General features: G+C 42.0%; 1 protein-coding gene across 1 annotated transcript in view; it reads right to left on the bottom strand.

Moving 5' to 3' along the window:
* The window catches only part of ANKFY1 (ankyrin repeat and FYVE domain containing 1), a 109693-nt gene that overhangs the window by 44016 nt on the left and 44000 nt on the right, over positions 1-21677 (bottom strand). The window contains exons 7-9 of the mRNA XM_049782151.1: positions 20774-20939; positions 4768-4972; positions 270-338 (exon numbers count right to left, since the gene is read on the bottom strand). Coding sequence (XP_049638108.1) covers positions 270-338; positions 4768-4972; positions 20774-20939 — 440 coding nt within the window. The remainder of the gene's footprint in view (positions 1-269; positions 339-4767; positions 4973-20773; positions 20940-21677) is intronic.

Raw genomic sequence — 21677 nt, 5'->3', positions numbered from 1 at the left:
AAATTAAAAAAAACATTTTTTTCCCTGGGGCCAGAGAGCACAGTGGTAGGGTGTTTGCCTTGCAAGTGGCCGACCCAAGACCAATGGTGATTCAAATCCCAGTATCCCATATGGTGCCCCGTGCCTGCCAGGAGCAATTTCTGAGCAGAGCCAGGAGTAACCCCTGAGCGCCCTGGGTGTGGCCCCAAAACAAACAAACAAATTTTTTTCTTCGCTCACAAACCCACCCTCACAACTGTTTTTTCATCGCTCCTTATCGTTCTACATACTGTTTACATTGCAGCAACTGATTGAAGACGTATTCATTCCTCGCCATGATGGACAAGTGTAAGGGAGTCCTAGAAAAAATGAAAAACACAAAAACACAAATAATACAATTGAGGACCACTCCCAGCATAAGGAAAACAGAACTGGCAGAATTACGATTCATAAGAAATTCCACTTTCTGCAACAGTGTCCCGTTCTGTCCTGGCTGTTTCCTAAAGCCATGACCAAATATAAAAAGAAAAGAAAATGGACTTACTAAGACAATACCATTTTCTTCAGTGGAAAGAACAACAAAAACTAATAAAATACAAAAGTTCTCCAATTAAATATTCCCACTTTCTGAATATATATATATATATATATTATAATCTTCTAAAAACAGTACTTTCTATCATAGATATGAAATTGCCTAACTATTCTACACAATCTTGAAAATAATTTTTAAGACTTCGGGGGGCCACACATTTGGTGGGCCAAATGTGGTGCCCAGGATTAAACCTAGGTAAAAAGCAAGAAACAGCACATTTCTAAGCCCCTGGTTTAATTTTCTGGACCCTAAAGAGAAATTTTTTCATAGGTTTAGTGATGCAGCTTAAAGGTACAACAGTTGCTTTGTGTATATTAAACTCTTGGTTCAATTTCTAACACCACACACAATTACTTTTCCTCATAATTTCTGTTTTACTCAAATACATTCAAAATGGCAACAGGGAGGAGCTAATTAAAATGTCATTTAAGGCTCTTTATTATTTTTATTTAACCCTGAAGTGGACTACCGATGCAGAGCCCGAGAACCCCAAAAGCTACACCTCAAGGTCTCAGGCTGCCAGGTTTTACAGCATAGCAGGAAGAAAACAGAAGAAAAAAGGGACACAATTTTGGGGGTGAGAGAATAAGAAAACATAATATTGAGAGTTTACGAATCTTATTAAAGTGCTTATTATCACAACCTTTTTTTTCTATTCTGACAATATAGTTTTATAGATTCATATTTTCCTTTATTCTTTTCTTTTTCTTTTTGGTTTTTGGGTCACTCCCGGCAGTGCTCAGGGGTTACTTCTGGTTCTATGCTCAGAAATTGCTCCTAGCAGGCTCCGGAGACCATATGGGATGCCGGGATTCAAACCACCGCCCTTCTGCATGCAAGGCAAACACCCTACCTCCGTGCTTTCTCTCTGGCCCCTCCTTTATTCTTTTCAAGTGAGCTAATATGTTTACGACAGCACTAATGTTTCCTTTCTGGCTACTCTATGTCTGCTTCCCTGTCCCAGTTTTGTTGTCAGAATTCAGTTATACAGAAGTATCATTTTATTTTTAAACTTTTTGTTTGTTATTTTGTTTTTGGGCCACACTTGGCAATTATCAGTCAGGAATTAATCCTGGCTCCTAACTAAGGAATCATGTCCAGATGCTTGTAGAACCATAGGGGATTGCTGAGAACTACACCTGAGTTAGCTGCATGCAAAGCAAGAGCCCTACCCAACAGTATTCTCTCCAGCCCTAGAAGTATCATTTTTTTGAGAGGGGTTTCAAAAGTATAAAAAATGAAGGACCAACCCAGAATGAACACATGGCCAACTTTTGGCTAACCGGGGATAACCTGGGATGAACATGTGGCCAACCTGGGACAGACCTGGGTTTGATTCCTGGCATCCCATATGGTCCCCCAAGCCTGCCAGGAGTGATTTTTGAGAGCAGAGCCAGGAGTGCCTATATATTTGAGTATAAGCCGACCTGAGTATAAGCCAATCCCCTCAATTTTACCTTAAAAACTGGGACCTTACCTCCATGCCTGCCAGGAGCAATTTCTGAGCCTGGAGCCAGGAATATCCCCTGAGCACCGCCAGGTGTGACCCAAAAACCACAAAAAAACAAACAAACAAACAAACAAACAAAACTGGGGCCTTAGTGACTTGAATATAAGCCAAGGCGAAAAAATGCAGCAACCACTGGTAAATTTCAAAAATAAAAATATATACCCAAAACAATTACAATAATTGAGGAATCAGTAGGTTAAATGTTTTTCAATAATTATTGCTAAATGGGGCCAGAGCGGTAGCACAAGCAGTAAGGAATATGCCTTGCCCGCACTAGCCTAGGATGGACTGCAGTTCAATCCCTCTGCATCCCATCTAGTCCCCCAAACCAGGAGCGATTTCTGAGCGCATAGCCAGGAGTAATCCCTGAATCACCGGGTGTGGCCCAAAAACCAAAACCAAAACCAAAAAAAAAAAAAAATTTTTTTATTGCTAAAGAAAAAGTGTAAACTAGCAACAGTAACTTTAAAACTTTAAATAAAGTATAGAAAACCGTAGCTTAACAGGTAATCAAGCTAAATCACAAAGCTTAAAATCCTTCAAAACTGGATTCCTCCTTCTCATCATCTGTATGTCCAAACAGCTTCAGCTGTATCTGATGGAAGGGTATCAGCATAGACATTGTCATCTTCACTGATTTTGCAAATATCATCATCACTGCTGTCAATCTAATCTATTGCACCACATGGCTCCCTGAACATCTCCAGGGCCAAGCAGCATTGATTCCTTAGGCTCCAGCACTAACTCTTGGCTCCCCTAGCTGAGTATCACCAAGAGTAGCCCCAGATTCCCTGATTACCACTTGGGTAAAACTCCATAAAAACACAAAACATCACGGTATTTAAGTAAAGATAATTATAAAAAAACAAAACAAAACACACACACACACACAAAACAAGGGGCTGGAGAGATAGCATGGAGGTAGGGCATTTGCCTTGCATGCAGAAGGATGGTGGTTCAAATCCCGGTGTCCCATATGGTCCCTCCAGCCTGCCAGGTGTGATTTCTGAGAGTAGAGCCAGCAGTGACCCCTGAGTGCTGCCAGGTGTGATCCAAAAACCAAAAACAAACAAACAAACAAAAAAAAAAACAAACGATGAGGTGGATTAGAAGTAACATAAGGACAGGGGGCCGGAGAGGTGGTGCTAAAGGTAAGGTGTCTGCCTTGCAAGCACTAGCCAAAGAAGGACCGTGGTTCGATCCCCGGCATCCCATATGGTCCCCCCAAGCCAGGGGCAATTTCTGAGTGCTTAGCCAGGAGTAACCCCAGAGCATCAAACGGGTATGGCCCAAAAAATCAAAACAAAACAAACAAATAAAAAAAAAGTAACATAGGACAGTAGCAGAGGATCTTGGACACTCAGTGGTGGTGAGATATGATAATTGTATATCAGAACCATAAATATTAAATCTATTGTATTCATGTACACTAATAATAATTTTAAAAAATTAAGGGGTGGTGGAGTTTGAGCCACATCCGGTGGTACTCAGGGGTTACTTCTGGCTCTGCACTCAAAAAACACTCCTAGCAAGCTCAGGAGACCATACAGGATGCCAAGGATCAAACCCAGTTCGGCCACATGCAAGGTAAACATCCTACCTGCTATATTATTGCTCTGACCCCAATTAAAAAATTTTTGTGTGTTTCTGGGCCACACCTGGCAGTGCTCACAGCTTATTCCTGGCTCTGCACTCAGGCATCTATCCTGGCAGTGCTGGCAAAAATCCCTCATATTACTCCATCCCCTAATTTTAAAAAATTTAAGTAAATCAAAGCCATGCAAAGAAAAAATCAGAACAATGCTAAATTAAAGAACTGAAGTAGAGAGCTAAAAGAGCAGGCAGGATGCTTGCATTACACACAGTTGACCCAAGTTTGATCTCCGGCTTCCCTTATGGTCCCCTGAACACCAGTGGGAGTAATCTTTGATTAAAGAGCCAGGATTAAGTCCTGAACACAGCTGGCGTGGCCCAAAACCAAAATAACAAACAAATAGAAAAGGAACATGAATTTCATGCCTACCAGTTTATCTGCACCATGAAATAACCTTTGGGGAGAGGAGGATTTGCACCATGGGTGAGGGAGGAAGCCAGACCTGGCAGAACTCAGAAATTATTCCTGGTTCTGTGCTCAGGAATGTCCTCTAGAGAGGTATTTAGAGGTATTCAGGGGACCAAGAGTCACTGAGAATGACAGTTGTGAACAACTAAACCAGCAGAGATACAGTGATACTTATATGGAGGTGTGTGGAAAGAAAAGAGACCAAGACCATAAGTGGTGCTAGAAAATCCTTACTGTATATTGTGCAATAAACCAGGGTCATTAGAATGCAAGACAAATACTGTAACTCCTGTACTATATCTGGCCCCAAAATAATCTTTGAGAATAAGGAAGCATATACAGGAGAAAGGGACATGCCTTGCATGCTGCTGACCCCAGTCCAATCCCTGGCACCCACATGGTCCTCCAAACAAAACAAAGTCCAGCTCTTCCATGGCAGTCCAGGGTAATATCCAGCCAAATGGGACTGCATTGGGGACCTTGAGCTCTAGCAATGAACTATTAGATAGGATTGGCCAGAATCATCTGAGAATCATCACCCTATCTCCTCCCCACCAAATAAATTTCCCAAACAAAACCTCTGAATAATGTTAAGAGTTGTCCATCTGTTCTCCAACTTACCTGCCCTTGTTGTCCTGCATGTTGGGGTTAGCACCAGCCTGCAGAAGGGCTTCTGCAATCTGTGCCATGTCTGACATCACATCTGCTGAGTGTTTCTTTGAACTGTACAATGCTACAAGGTGCAACGGTGTCTCCTGGGCACCCAATGTAGCAGCATTGACAAGGGCCCCATTCTTAATAAGAAAAGTGGCAGTGAAAAGATCTCCTTTAAAAAAAAATTAGAAAGATTACAATATAAATTATTAAAAAAAGAAAAGAAAAATGAACAAGGAACAGTTACATATGACCACATCCAAGAAACAATTCCAAGCAATTCTTTCTCAAAAAGGCACCAACAATAACTGTAAACAAAGGACAACCAAGAATGTCTCTGATCATCATCTAGATCAAGACGTAACATACTCTAATTACAAAGACTTTTAAATTCTGATTACCGAATATTATACATTCTGTCCCCCTTACTTTAATCACTTCACTAAGAACACCAAGTTTCTTCTTCAAAGCACTCCTTGAGGAGGGTTCTAAAGGTTCCAAGGGGCTGGAACCATAGGTAGGGTGTTAAAGTCTGAAATTTATTATACTTATTTTTTGTAATTGTCATTATAAAATTTATGCTTTATTCAGCTAGGGTTAATTGTAGTCATGACAATTCAGGCTTTTAAGCAGCCTAGGCCTCTGAGCCTAAAGGAGACCTTCTGATTAACCAGGAAGTCCACCCCTGCTATTTTGGTAATAGCATTGTGTGCAACCTTGCTCACATCCTTATCTATGCTATACATTAAGTCCTGTTTTTCTGGTAAATTTATTTTTGTACAAATGTGCTCACATCTTTACTTATGCTATACATTAAAATTGGTTCTGACGCAAGACCGTTGTCTCATATGTCAAGTAAGATTGTTATATTGCCTACATAGGATGCAGAGGGAATGGGGAAAAAAGATTGCAGGTTAAAGTTAGAAGGAACTATTGTCTCAAAAGTCAAGTAAAAATGTTACATTGTCTTTGAATGATTAAATGGAATGCTGGATGGATTATCTCTAGAACGCTATAAAAGTTATAAGCTGTAAGGGCTGTGGACTAACTGATATCAAGAAACTGTCAGACCCTTGGGTGCCCAGGTAAAAATATTAATAAAAGTCCCGATGTAGGGACCATAGCAGTAGCGCAAGCAGTAGGGCATTTGTCTTGCATGCGCTGAAACCTAGGAAGAATCGAGGTTTGATCCCCTGGCGTCCCATATGTCCCCCCAAGCCAGGAGTGATTTCTGAGTGCATAACCAGGAGTAACACCTGAGTGTCACTGGGTGTGGCCCAAAAACCAAAAAAAAAAAAAAAAATTCCTATATAACATGCATCACAAATTGGCAGTCTCTGTCTCTCTGTGTTTTGGGGGGGATGGGTAACTCTTAACTCTAATTCTAACTCTAACAAAGGCATTTGCATTGCTGGAGGCCAACCTAAATTTGATCCCCGGCATCTGAAATGATACCCTGAGCACTACCAGAAATAATTCCTGAGTACAGAATTAGGAGTAATACCTGAGCAACACAAGGGTGTATTGGAACCCCACAAAAAGGGGTTCCAAGATTCCTATCAAAGACATAAATTTCCTCTTGCACTCCTTGACCACAGTCTTAACTAAGCAACATTCTGCCCCAATTGGTTGTACTTATTATAGATTCCCGCTCAGATTAAGACCATATCTGAATTTATTATATAAATGACATTTTTTTTTTTGGTTTTTTTTTTTGGGCCACACCCGGTGACGCTCAGGGGTTACTCCTGGCTATGCGCTCAGAAGTTGCTCCTGGCTTGGGGGACCATATGGGACACCGGGGGATCGAACCGCGGTCCGTCCAAGGCTAGCGCAGGCAAGGCAGGCACCTTACCTTTAGCGCCACACCTGGCAGTCCTAAAGTTTACTCCTGGTTCTATGCTCAGTGTATCATTTTTGGCAATGTTCAGGGTCCACTATAAGATTCCAGGATTGAACCAAGGTCAGCAGTGTGCAAGGCAAGACCTCTACTCATTTTACTATTGCTCTAGAAATTTAGATTATTATTATTATTTTTTTTTTTTTTTTGGTTTTTGGGCCACACCCGGCGATGGCTAGGGGTTTACTCCTGGCTGTCTGCTCAGAAATAGCTCCTGGCAGGCACGGGGGGACCATATGGGACACCGGGATTTGAACCAACCACCTTTGGTCCTGGATCGGCTGCTTGCAAGGCAAACACCGCTGTGCTATCTCTCCGGGCCCTTAGATTATTATTTAAAGCACTTCTTTCAGGTTATAAATTTTTTAAAAAGGAGGGGGCAGGGGCACACCTGGCTGTGATTAGGATTTATTCCTAGCTCTGTGCTCAGGGATCATTTCAGCAGCTCATGGAACCATATGGGATACTGGGAATCAAAGGCAAATCAACCTCATGCAAGGCAAGTGTGCCCATTGCACTCTCTCTTCAATCCTATAAATTATTGTAAATATTATTTTCCAGGGAAGCTGAAGCAATAGTACAGCAGGCAGGGCATTTACTTTGCATGTAGCCAGGTTTAATCCTATATGGTCACCTGAGCACCACCAGAAATGATCCCTGAGCAAAGAGCCAGGAGTAGTAAGTCCTATGCACAGCCAGCTGTGACCATAAAAAGAGAAAAGAGAGTGAAGGCATTTGCACTGCTATGTTTACTACAGTTGCAAAAATTTAGAAATAATCCAAGTGTCCAAGAATAGATTACTGGGTAAAGAGAGTACAACGGCATACTACTCAGCTATTAGAAAAGGACATCATTTTCCCTTCCTCCCTCCCTCCTCTTTCCTTCCTTCCTTCCTTCCTTCTTTCCTTCCTTCCTTCCTTCCTTCTTTCCTCCTTCCTTCTTCCTTCTTTCCTTCCTTCCTTCCTTCCTTCCTTCCTTCCTCCTTCCTTCCTTCCTTCCTTCCTTCCTTCCTCCTTTCCTTCCTTCTCCCTTCCTTCCTTCCTCCCTCCTCCCTCCCTCCCTACTTCCTTCCTCCCTCCCTCCCTCCCTCCCTCCCTCCCTCTCTTTCCCCCTCCTCTCTTTCCTTCCCTCCCCTTTCCTCCCTCCCTCCCTTCCTTTCTTTTCTTTCTGTTTTGGTGGGGGCTCATATGCAGTGATACTCAGGGCATTCTTGCTGTATGCTCAGAAATTATTCCTGAAGCTGGAGAGATGGCACCAGTGGTCGGGCCATTTGCCTTGCATGCAGCCGACCGGGAGAGAGGCTGGGTTCAATTCCCGGCATCCTATAAGGTCCCCCAGCTACAAAACAAAACAAATAACATAAAAAAACAGGGGCCTGAGCAATAGCACAGCGGGGAGGGCATTTGCCTTGCTTGAAGCTGATCCAGGTTCAATTCCTGGTATCCCATATGGTCCCCCGACCTACCAGGAGTGATTTCTGAGTGCAGAGCCAGGAGTAACCCCTAAGCACTGGTGGAGATGGTCCCAAAACCAATCAATTAATCAATCAATTAAAAAAAAAGAAAAGAGTATACAAATGCTATAGTTTTGTTACAAAGTAAAAAACTTTAGTATGTCTTGCCTCTGAATAATATTACTTAAATTATGAAATACCCAGAAGTGATGTTGATGTTCAATGTTGCCAAGAATTTATTCTAACAAATGAAAAACTGGATATAATGTCAAATAGTTATTTTCTCAGTAAAATAAAATAAGCCTTGGGCCCGGAGAGACAACACAGCGGCGTTTGCCTTGCAAGCACCCTATCCAAGACCTAAGGTAGTTGGTTTGAATCCCAGTGTCCCATAGTCCCATATGGTCCCCCGTGCCTGTTAGGAGCTGTTTCTGGGCAGACAGCCAGGAATAACTCCTGAGCACTGCCGGGTGTGGCCCCCCCCCCCAAAAAAAAAAGAAAAGAAAAGAAATAGTTCGCATTTTTATTTTGAGGTTAAATGCACCCACTTAAAATTTGAGGTTAACTTAAGCTAATATGCATGTACAAGGAAATGTAAAAAAATACTATGCCTCTAATGTTTAAGGAGTTACATAAGTTTTATGGCTTTAGATTGCCTTGTGTGCTGTTAAGAAATATTATAATGTGCTACAATCTGGGGACTTGAGGGACAAAGTAATTGTACATGGATTCTGTTTTATTTATCTTTTATCTTTTTTTTTTTTTTTTTTTTTTTTGTGGTTTTTTGGGTCACACCCGGCAGTGCTCAGGGGTTATTTCTGGCTCCAGGCTCAGAAATTGCTCCTGGCAGGCACAGGGGACCATATGGGGGCGCCGGGATTCGAACCGATGACCTCCTGCATGAAAGGCAAACACCTACCTCCATGCTATCTCTCCGGCCCAGGGGGGGCCGGGAAGGTGGCGCTAGAGCTAAGGTGTCTGCCCTTACAAGCGCTAGCCAAGGAACGGACCGCGGTTCGATCCCCCGGCGTCCCATATGGTCCCCCCAAGCCAGGGGCGATTTCTGAGCACATAGCCCAGGAGTAACCCCTGAGCGGTCAAACGGGTGTGGCCCAAAAACCAAAAAAAAAAAAAAAAAAAAAAAAAAAAGATATCAGCAAGGGGACTTCTGAGAATTATGTTATGGCTGATTGTCCTTCCACTGTAATTTTACCTTGTCCTCTTTCTTTGCATCTTTTGTTCTCATAATTCAAAATAAAAAAATTAAAAAAAAAATAAGCCTGAATGTTTGTTGTTGTTGTTGATGATGATGTTTTTGGGTTTGAGGCCATACCTGGCAGTGCTCAGGGGTTACTTTTGGCTCTGCACTCAGAAATCACTCCTGGTAGGTCAGGGGACCATATGGGATACCAGGAATTGAACCTGGATCGGCTTTGAGCAAGGCAAATGCCCTCCCCGCTGTGCTATCGCTCAGGCCCCTGTTTTTTATGTTACTTGTTTTGTTTTAAATTTCTAATTTAACTAGTAAGAGTACCCAGAAGTAATGTTGATGTTCAGTGTAACAAAAAAATCATTCTAATAAGAAACTGGATAAAATGTCAAATAGTTATTTTCTCAATAAAAATCTCAAATAGCCTGAAAAAAAAAAAAGAAAAGGAAATCATGGAATCGGAGGGATAGCACAGAGATAGGGTGTTTGCCTTGCACACAGCCAATCCGGGACAGACGGTGGTTCGAATCTTGGTATGCCATATGGTCCCCTGTGCCTGCCAGGAGAGATTTCTGAGCCCAAAGCCAGGAGTAACCCCTAAGAGCCGCTGGGTGTGACCAAAACAAACAAGCAAACAAAAACAAACCAGGAAATAATGCTACATAGATGACCTGGAGATGACCTGGAGAGTATCTTACTAAGTCAAAAGGAGAGGGACAGAGAATGGTGACTCTTATATTTGAGCTATATGAGCTAAAAAGAAAGATACTAGCCCAAAATGAGATATAACACTCAAAGGCCACAGAAACTGAAAACTGGTTTTTAGTAAATCAGCATACAGTATGGTAGAGGGAAGTGGACAGGGGGGAGTATGTAGGGAGCAATTATGTCATGCCATGAAACCTTATCAGTAACAGTACTGTAACCACATTGACAAAAATAAAATAAAAAATTAAGACTGACAGCAACCACCCATGTAAACAGCTTAGTTTCACAGCTTCAGGACGAATTTTGAAAGAAATGTCAAGCCAAGCTGCAGAAACTCGCAGGGCACATAGATCTTTAGACTGAAAACTCTGGGACAACTTCAAAGGGGATCCCTTTCCTGTTGAAGCCACATAGCCATACCCATATATCACATCTGCCGCAATACAAACGGCTCAACTTCACTGCACAACTAACCTCTGAAGAGACACTAAGCTGACAATACTCCCAGGGTACGTCAAATTGATGACTGGAAAAACTACGATTTTTTTTTTTCCTTGGAGTGAGGCAAGCAGCCTCTCTCTACCACCCCATATTGCTGAAGCCCCAGCAGCCATATTCAGGGTCATGTAAAGAGCCTGGTTTCACACTAAATCTTAGAAGACATTCCAAACCCAGGAAACTCTTAAATATACAGATTTAAGGAAGGGGGTGGTAGACCAAAAATCACCCCATTTCTACAGATACTGCAGCTGCTGGGCTGCCTAATCACAGCCACATGAATACCTCCAATAATGACAACCCGCAGTAGCAAGTAAAACACGTAGCAAGTAGCAAGTAAAACAGTAACACAGAAGGCTCAACTAGTAATAAACAGCTCAGTAAATCCTCAATGATTTAATGATCCCATTGTGAGATACAATAATTTTCACACTTTCCTTCAACTGAACTGTTTTTTGGATAATTCCACTTACCATTTTAACTAGCAATATGAACAAAACTTATTTTGTGCCTGCTTGTGGGAGGGGGTAGGTAACTGGAGACAATGGTGAAGGGAAGGGACACATTGGTGGAGGATTGAGTGCCTGAAACAATTGTCTTAGAACAACTTTGAAAACCACAGTGTTGAAATAAAGTTAAAAAATAAAGATTATTTTCATTTTTAAAATCTCATTCAGGGGGGGCCGGAGAGATAGCATGGAGGTAAGGCGTTTGCCTTTCATGCAGAAGGTCATCGGTTCAAATCCTGGCATCCCATATGGTCCCCCGTGCCTGCCAGGAGCAATTTCTGAGCATGGAGCCAGGAGTAACCCTTGAGCACTGCCGGGTGTGACCCAAAAACCACAAAAAAAAAAAAAAAATCTCATTCAGGGCCAGATAAATAGCAAAGCAGGTAGAAAATTTGCCTTGCATGTGGATGACCCAGGTTCCATCCCTGGCATCTTATATGGTCCCCTCAGCCTGCCAGGAATTTCTGAACGCAGAGCCAGCTGACCCCCTGAACACTGTTGGGAGTGGCCCAAAAGCCCAATAATAAAAATAAATAGGCTGGAATGATAGCACAGCAGCAGGGAGTTTGCCTTGCACATGGCCAACCCAGACAGACCCGGGTTCCATCCTCAGCATCCCATATGGCCCCCCGAACCTGCCAAGAGCGATCTCTGAGAGCAGAGCCAGGAGTAATCCCTGAGAGCCACCTGGTATGCCCAAACACCAATAAACAAATAAACAAACAAAAAATTATTACATAAACCCGAGTCTTTTTGGGGGCATCCCAAAAAATGCTCAGAAAGCTTTGACCCTAATCCCCATACTATCTTGTCCCACAAGTCCTAACAAGAAGTTAACAACTGAATTTTTTTTTTTCTGATTTTTGGGCCACACCTGGCAGTGCTCAGGGGTTACTCCTGGCTGTCTGCTCAGAAATAGCTCCTGGCAGGCATGGGGGACCATGTGGGACACCGGGATCTGAACCAACCACCTTTGGTCCTGGATCGGCTGCTTGCAAGGCAAACGCTGCTGTGCTATCTCTCCCGGCCTTATTGCTGGTTCTGCGCCCAAGAATCACTCCTGGCAGGCTTGGAATATCTTATGGGATGCCGAGGATCAAACCTGGGTATGTCTGTCTGTGCAAGGCAGAAGCCCTATCCACTGGTCCTACCAATCAACAACTGAATACTTGAACTTAGAAAAAATATATATGCACATAATGGGGGCCAGAGAGATAGTATAGCAGGTACACTTCTTTTGCTGACCAGGCTTGATCCCCTGCACCATATTTGGTCCACCCCACACACAGCTATAAGCTAGGACCAGAAAACCTGGGAAGTTAACAGAGGTTATTCGGCAGATATTTTCTTTTTTCTTTTTTTGGTTAAAGGGTCACACCCAGCAGCGCTCAGGGGTTACTCCTGGCTCTACACTCAGAAATTGCTCCTGGCAGGCTCAGGGGATCATATGGGATGCTGGGATTCGAACCACCATCTTTCTGCATGCAAGAACGCCTTACCTCCATGCTTCTCTCTGGCCCCTTCTTTTCTTTTTTTTAAAAATATTTTAAACTTGATTGATTAGTTTTTGAGCTACACCCAATGGTGCTCAGGGGTCACCCCTAGCTCTGCACTCGGAAACCATCCCTGGCTCTGCACTCAGAAACCGTCCCTGGCTCTGCATTCAGAAATCGCCCCTGGCTCTGCACTCAGAAATCGTCCCTGGCAGGCAGAGGGACCATGTGGGATGCCAGAAATCGAATCGGGTCCCTCCCGGGTCAGTTGTATACAAGGCAAATGCCCTACCGCTGTGCTATGTCTCCAGCCCCTTGTCAGATATTTCTTTAATTTGTTGGAGGTTGTGGGATAAACAACAGGTTGTTGTAAAGATCTTGAAGGCTTGCTCTTCAAGTCCCTAATCTCCCCTGAACACATTATCTCTCTTTCTTGCCTTGTTTATTTCTACTCTGGAGAAGTCTGTGTTCTTTTTTGAATATCTAATTCTTTCTCTCCTCTCACATCTTTCTAAGTTTCAATAAAAAGTATCTTTCTTCACAAAAAAATAAAGAGCTTGAAATGTCTATACTAAGTGCATATCATGGAGGCGGGAAGAGATAGCTCAATACGTTAAGCACATGATTTGCATGCAGGACAGGTGATTTCAATATGTGACAAAGCAGATATCCTTGAGCACCCTGAGTCATTTCAGAGCTGAGCTGTGAATAGCCCCTGAGAAATTGGGTATGATTCCACATCTAACACATAGATTGTGTATAATACACAGATATCATAAACAATGATCTTGTTTTCATACTTGATCTGCCTTCATCATTATATTAAGACACTTCTCCTTTTTCCTTTTTCTTTTTTTTTTTGGGGGGGGGGTGTTAGGCCACACCCGGCAGTGCTCAGGGGTTACTCCTGGCTGTCTGCTCAGAAATAGCTCCTGGCAGGCACAGGGGACCATACAGGACACCGGGATTCGAACCAACCACCTTTGGTCCTGGATCGGCTGCTTGCAAGGCAAATGCCGCTGTGCTATTTCTCCGGACCCAACTTCTCCTTTTTCTAATGTGTTGGTATTACATAAATGTATACACCTTTGAATCACAAATTCTAATATCATTATTTCTCTTTTGACAAAGTTACCTTTGAGAAATTTTACTTTAAATCTTGCAACATCATTTAATTTCTTCTTTTTTTTCTTTCAGTTTTGGGGTCACACCCGGCAGCCCTCAGGGGTTACTCCTGGCTCTGCGCTAAGAAATCGCTCCTGGCAGGCTCGGAGGACCATATGGGATTCGAACCAATGACCTCTGCATGAAAGGCAAACGCCCTTACCTCCATGCTATCTCTCTGGCCCCCAACATCATTTAATTTTTTTTTCCCTTTCCCACATCATTTAATTTTTAAGTAAATCCCTTAGTTTGGATATCTTATACAGAGCTTACTTCAAAAGTTTATTGTCTCTATGCCCATTTTCTTATTTTGTTTTGTCTTGGGTGGGGGGCCACAGCTGGCAGTACTCAAGGATTGTTCTTGGCTATGAGCTCAGGAATTACAACTAGGTGGGGCTTGGGAAACAAATGAAGAGTACTAGACATCAAACATGGTTGGGCTGCAAGGTAAGTGTCCTACTCACTATACTATCTCTCCAGCCCCTTACCTAGTTTTATTTCTTTGTGTTTTTTGTCTGTTTGTTTCTTTTTGGGCTACACCTGGCAATGCTCAGGGGATACTCAGCTCTGATCTCAGGAATCACTCCTGGCAGTACTTGGAGGACCCCAGGGGATGCTAGGGATTGTAACAAGGTTGGTCATAGGCAAGAGCCTTAGCTACTCTACTATCTCTCAGGTCCTTCACCGAGGGTTTTGTTTTTTGTTTTTGGGTCACACCTAGCAGCGCTGGCTCTGAGCTTAGAAATCGCTCCTGGCAGGCGTGGGGGACTATATGGGATGCAAGGAATCAAGCCAGGGTCCATCCATGGTTGGCTGTGTGCAAGGCAAACACCCTACTGATGTGCAATCACTCCAGCCCCTTTCACCTAGTTTTGTGGGGGTTTTTGTTTGTTTGTTTTTGGGTCACACCCGGCAGTGCTCAGGGGTCACTCCTGGCTCTATGTTTAGAAATCACTCCTGGCAGGCTCAGGGGACCATATGAGATGCCAGGATTTGAACCACCGACCTTCTGCATGCAAGGCAAACATCTTACCTCCATGCTATCTTTCCAGCCCCCATTTTTCTCTTTCTTAAGGAACCATACTATTAAAGAGTATTAAAGAATACTATTAAAGAATATTTTTTTGTTTGTTTTTCTGGGTCACACCCAGAAGTTCTCAGGGGATACTCCTGGCTCTGCGCTCAGATATCCCTCCTGGCAGCCTCAGGGGATTATATGAACCGGAGTCCATCTGGGGTTGGCTGTGCGTAAGGCAAACTCCCTATAGCTATGCTATCACTCTGGCCCAAGAATATTAAATAATTAATAATATTAATTAATATTAAATATTAATAACATGCTATTAAAGAATATGAGCTCTGGCTTGATATGGTTAGGCCACAACAGGCTCCTCAGAAAGTGATAGGTCCATGTCTTATTTATTTTTGTATTCACTGCTCTAATCAAACCAGCACTGGAGGGGTTGGAGAGCACAGCAAGCAGGGCACTTGCCTTGTATGCAGTCAACTGGGTTATATTCCTGCATTCCATATGGATGAACCTCTCCCTCTCTCTCTCTCTCCCTCTTTCTCTCTCTCTCTCTCCTCTCTCTCTCTGTATCTCTCTTTGATTTTGTTCAAAAAATTAAAAACCAGCAATAGAGAAATGTTTAGGGAAAAAGTGGGTTTATATTAAGTGAGGCTATTTAATTCCACTTTAATAGACTGTCTCTAATTCCAACAAATTAGAGACAAAGATTTCTCTAACCAACAGTATCTGTGATATATTTCACTTTTAAGCTACCTATTTTTGTTGGAATGTGGAGAAAAGCTATTTGTTTTTTTATCGACATCAATTACAAAGACCACAACTTAGTTTGGATTGTTGTGTGTGGGTTAGTTAGTTTGTTTTTGGTTTTAGTACCAAGGAAAAACTCTTTTTTTTTTTTTTTTTGGTTTTTTGGGTCACACCCGGCAGTGCTCAGGGATTATTCCTGGCTGTCTGCTCAGAAATAGCTCCTGGCAGGCACAGGGGACCATATGGGACACCGGGATTCGAACCAACCACCTTTGGTCCTGGATCGGCTGCTTGCAAGGCAAACGCCGCTGTGCTATCTCTCCGGGCCAGGAAAAACTCTTAAAGAGGTAAACATGCCTACCAGGGTCTAGGCTGGATTAGACCGTTGCTATCATATACATGTACACTGTGCAGTTCTTAGTTAGGATCCCAATGTGTATTATGCAAAACCCCATGGAGCATCAACCTAGGAAAGAATATGTAAAAATAATATATAGAGGGAACCAGAATGATAGTACAATGGGTAGGGTGCTTGCATGTAGCCAATTGGGGTTTGGTCTTTGGAACCACATACAGACCCCAAGCACCATCAAGAATATTCCCCAAGCAGAATCAAGAGTAATACCTGAGGGCCCGGAGAGATAGCACAGTGGCGTTTGCCTTGCAGCAGCCGATCCAGGACCAAAGGTGGTTGGTTCGAATCCCGGTGTCCCATATGGTCCCCTGTGCCTGCCAGGAGCTATTTCTGAGCAGACAGCTAGAAGTAACCCCAGAGCACCGCCGAATGTGACCCAAAAACAAAAAACAAAAAACAAAACAAAAAAAAAAAGAGTAATACCTGAGTACCACAAGGTCTGGTGGCCCCAAACAAAAAAAAAAAAAACAAAAGCATATATAGCTATATATAGCTATATAGCTACCTACATTCTGGAAAAAGAAAGAAAATTTAGAACTACTAGGAGAACCTATAATAAAAATAGGGGTTAGTACAAAAGTGAAATATACTTTTATAACCTTTCAGTTTGGCATATATTCCAAACTAAAAGAAAAAACAGTAAAATAAGATTCTAATGAAAAACAGGGCCGGAGAGATAATAGAGTTGAACTGGGTTCAGTTCTCAGTGTCACATTTGGTTCCCTAAGACCCACAAGGAATGAGATCCCTAAAAACAGACTGGAGTAGAGTGATTGGAATTCCTGAAACATTTGCCAATATACCTCGAATTTTTTATAATTGTCATTCCCATTGAAATGTGTTGTATCTGAAGCCATCTAATATTCAAAAAACAAAAGAAGTAACAAAATGATCAACTAGTAACAAGAGCTTATTAAACCTTCTGACAATGACTCAATGACCGCATTATGATACAATAATTTACACAAATTTTCTTGTTCCTGTAATTTTCCCTTCCTTCCTTCACTCCCTCCCTTCTTTCTTTTCCTTTTAATAATTTGGTCTCCAATAAGAACAAAAAAAGAGAAGAGGGGACCGGAGGAGATAGCATGGAGGTAAGGCGTTTGCCTTCCATGCAGAAAGATGGTGGTTCAAATCCCGGCATCCCACATGATCCCCCGAGCCTGCCAGAGGGATTTCTGAGTGTAGAGCCAGGAGTGACCCCTGAGCGCTGCCGGTGTGACCCAAAAAACCAAAAAATAAGACAAGAAAAAAAAAAGAAGAAAAGCTTTCCATTCTTTTTCTCCTTTCTTCTTTCCTTCCCTTCTCCTTCCCTTTTTCCCCCCTTCACTCTTCTTCCTACCTTCTTAATCTCTTTCTCTTACCTGTCAGTGCTCAGGTAATTGAAAAAAAGAAAGAGGGGCAGAGAGATAGCATGGAGGTAAGGTGTTTGCCTTTCATGCAGAAGGTCATCGGTTCGAATCCCGGCTTCCCATATGGTCCTCCTGTGCTTGCCAGGAGCAATTTCTGAGCCTGGAGCCAGGAATAACCCCTGAGCACTGCCGGGTGTGACCCCAAAACAAAACAAAACAAAAATAAATAAATAAATGAAAGAGAATAATTTTCACTCCCCTAAATAAGACATATGATTAACTATGACTACTATGTGATATATGGTCTTTAAAAATAGAGTAATTAATATTAAAAATAGATTTTGGGGAGCTGGAAAGATAGCACAGCAGTAGGGCATTTGGCCTTGCACACGGCCAACCCAGATGACCCTAGGTTTGATTCCCAGCATCCCATATGAGTCCCCTGAGCCTGCCAGGATTGATTTTCTGAGTGCAGAGCCAGGAGTAACCCCTTGATTGCTGCTAGATGTGGCCCAAAAATCAAAAACCAAAATAAAGGGCTGGGAGCAATAGTGCAGCGGGTACAGCATTTGCTCTGCATGCAGCTGATCAGGATGGGACCTCAGTTTGATCCCTGGCATCCCATATGGTTCCCCTAGCCAGGGAGCGATTTCTGAGTGCACAGACAGAACTAACTCCTAGTATCACTGGATGTGGCCGTGCGCACACAACACACACACACACACACAACACACACACACACAGGAATTTGTAGGATAGATTCACTTTAATTAGTAAGTGGCAAAGTTTTTTTTAAAAAAATATATATACATTGGGGCCGGTAGCAATAGTGCAGTGGTAAGGCGTTGTTTGTCTTGCATGCAGCCAACATAGTATGGACCCACATTTTGAATCCCAGAATCCCACGTGATCCCTTGAGCCTGCCAGGAACGACTTCTGAGCACAGAGCCAGGAGGAACTCCTGAGCTCCAACGGATGTGACCCTCCTCCCAAAAAAAGTATACACAGGGGCCGGAGAGATAGCATAGTAGTACAGTGTTTGCATTGCACAGGGCCCACCCCGGAACGAACTGGCCAATATGATTCCCCCAAGCAGCCAAAAGTAATTCCTGAAGGCAGGTAGCAGGAGTAACTCCTGAGCATCATCAGGTATGGCCCCAAAACAAACCTATACATAAACACACAAGTAATTTTAGAAGGTACTACAAATTGAAAATTGATGATATTCTATATTAAAAGAATGTGATGCCGGAGGTATACAACTTATGGAGAAAGACTATTGACATTAAAGGAGCACAACAGGGATAGGGATACATAGCAACAGAAGCAGTAGAACACATGCCTCACACCTGTGAAGTTGAGGATTTAATCAACAACAGAGAAAAATAAATAACTTCAGTAGATGAGGAATAAAATAAATGTTAAAAGTACTGATGCTAAAAAAAAAAGTACTGATGCTAAGAGCTTGATTTTTAATATTCTTTTATGTTAGAAATCTAATATGATTTTCATCAAAAGAAAAAAGAAAGAACATTTATAGGTATGGGATTTTTATTTCACGAGAACAAAGAAAGACATTTATAGTCATAAATTTTTTATTCTTTTTATTTGCTTTGTTTTGGGGGCCACAACAGATGGTGCTTTGGAGTTACACCTGGCTATATTTTAGTATATATGCTCAATTAAACCACTTGAGCATGTCTAACAGACTAACAGCTCAAGTTGGGAGTTAAACAGTGAAAATAATGTTTAGAGGAGCCATAACTGGTTATGGCATTACAACTCAGGAACAAGGGTAGAAGACAAAGGCTGATTCTACCTAGTGGTTGGTATTTGCCATTACTAGGTATGCTCTTAGTACTTCTCTATTTTTTTTTTTTTTTTTGGTTTTTCGGCCCACTCTGTTTGATGCTCAGTTGTTACTCCTGGCTAGCGCTCAGAAATTTGCCCCTGGCATGGGGGGACCATATGGAACACCAGGGGATCGAACCGCAGTACTTCCTTGGCTAGCACTTTGCAAGGCAGACACCCTTACCTCTAGCACCACCTCACCGGCCCCTTCTCTATTTTTTTGTGTTTGTTTTGGGGCCATTTCCAAAAACATCATTCCGATGATGCTCAGACTTTGCACTCAGAAATACTTCTGGCAGGCTTGGGGGACCATAATACTTGCTGAGTATAGAAACCTAGGTCGGCTGCATGCAAGGCAAGCCATAACCCCGCTGTGCTATCACTCTGGCCCCATGGTACTTTTCTCTTAATAAGACAAAATGAGATTATCTTTACAGATGAAGAAGTGGAGAGGTAGAAAGATTAGTAACTGATTCAAGGCCACAGAATACTTGAATTAGCCAAGATTTAAATAAAATAAAACAAAAAGGACAAAATGAACCCCAATGCCAGTGCTTGTCCACTCTACTAGGCCATATTCTCCAAAGTTAGCATATTTAATAATGAAGTTAATAACACCTACACTGTATTCCATTAGGCTTGAAGGCAATCTGATTAATTCAAGAGTCAAAGAGTAAAGTGTCAGTAAATATGATAATCTATCAAAATTCCTCACCACTTCCTGTATACTAAGGCAATCAATCAAAATATTTAGTAACAACGATGTTTATTCAATCAAACATAAGAAATCAACTACTCCCCTAAGAGAGGAAAGAAAACATAATCCTAAGATTGTGTTTTAGTAACAATTGTTTCCAAAATAAACATCACAGACACTAAATAGTATAGGAAAGAATAATTCAATTCCCTATGTGGTGGAAACTTTTCCCACATGAACACATACCCAGCATTAAGCGCCCAATGGCTTTGCACATTGCAAAGTGGTGCTTGGGAAAAATGTTTCTGCTCTTGACACCAATATACTCTAGGGATTTCCTTCCCAATGATGAACAAAATTTTCCTCTTCATCAGCCAACAAGCTTAACACTTTAACACATAGGTTAGAAGGATATTTATGTTCAAACCTTTCCCAGAAAGGTTGGGCAAAGCTGCAATGGGACCTTATATTCTCCCCCAAGTAGGAGCAACTTATGAATGGCAAAAGTATAGAACAGATAACAGTATAATAATGTCTAACTGGAAGACCCAGTTTACACTATGCAGAAGTGAGGCAGAGCCAGTAATTCCTCTGACACACTGTTCAGAAATTCTCATTCATATAAACTATGAATACAAATTATGAATTGTAAAACTATGAGTACAAATACAAAGTCTTAGAGAATTCTGAATATTGTCAGAGAATCTTAAAAAAAAAAATAAGACAAGGCCATAGGGTGCTTGCCTTGTAAGTGTTTAATATGTGTTTGAGCATTGGCACCACAGTCCTCTGAGTACCCAGAGTGATTCCTGAGCCAGGAGTAAGCCCTGACTGAACACATGTAGCCCCAAGCTCACCTGACAATTTCTTTTTTACTTAGATAAAAAGTAAAATGATGAACAGAAGAAAATATAAAACAAACTTCTAAACAAACAAACTTCTTACCTCTTTGGATTCCTTTATGTAATAAGCTCCAACCGTTCTTATCTACCATGTCCACATCAGCCTTGTGACTAACTAGTGTAGAGGCAATGCTTTCTAGTCTTCGAGAAAGAGCTAGATCTAAGGCAAGATCTCCATTATGATCCACTTCATTCAGCTTCTCAGGGAGCTGCACCAAAAAAGAAAATTGTAAATGAGTACTCAGTTAAAAAAGAAAAAGAACTGACTTTCATTTTTATTTTCTCCCTTTAACCCTTAGCTGCCATCACTCTTTTTTGTTGAGGGTAGGGGCTTGGGGATATAACAATAGTGCTCAGGGGCTATTACTTGTTTCTTGAGAATGTAGAGAATTACACAGAACTGACAAAATACCAAGGAAAACAATCAAGAACCAAGAGGTAGGGCTAGGCAAACAGCTGAAAGAGCTGAACACTTGTTAGAAATGGTCAGCACATAATAACAAACATCTTCTTGTACACTACTCAATGTAGCCCTGATAGCCCCAGCACTACCAGAGTACACAGACAAACATCATAACAACAGCAAAACCAAAGAGCAAATGCAAACACATGTGCTATTAGAACTTGTGTCGGGCATAAGTTCAAAGAGCCCAATGGAAAATAGCTAATATCAGGAGACTAAGACTTAACTACAAATTCCTCAAAGTAATTCACTGCCATTCCCACATACTAATTACAAGGATGTAACATACTATACTTCCTCTTTCTATAATGTTAAAAGCAATTATTTCTTCTAGGGCAGTGTGATAGGAAGCTTCCTGTATAACATTTCCCCATTGATTGTAGTCTCTTATTTTTTTTAGGTGGGGACAACTTGTGACCAAAGAAATAGCACAGCAGGTAAACAAACATAAGATACTTGCCTTGTACGTGGCTGACCCAAGTTT

Source organism: Suncus etruscus, chromosome 1 (genome assembly GCF_024139225.1).
Source record: "Suncus etruscus isolate mSunEtr1 chromosome 1, mSunEtr1.pri.cur, whole genome shotgun sequence".
Classification (NCBI taxonomy): Eukaryota; Metazoa; Chordata; class Mammalia; order Eulipotyphla; family Soricidae; genus Suncus; species Suncus etruscus.
Note: the sequence above shows the minus strand (reverse complement) of the source record. Positions and strands in the feature narration are given on the sequence as shown.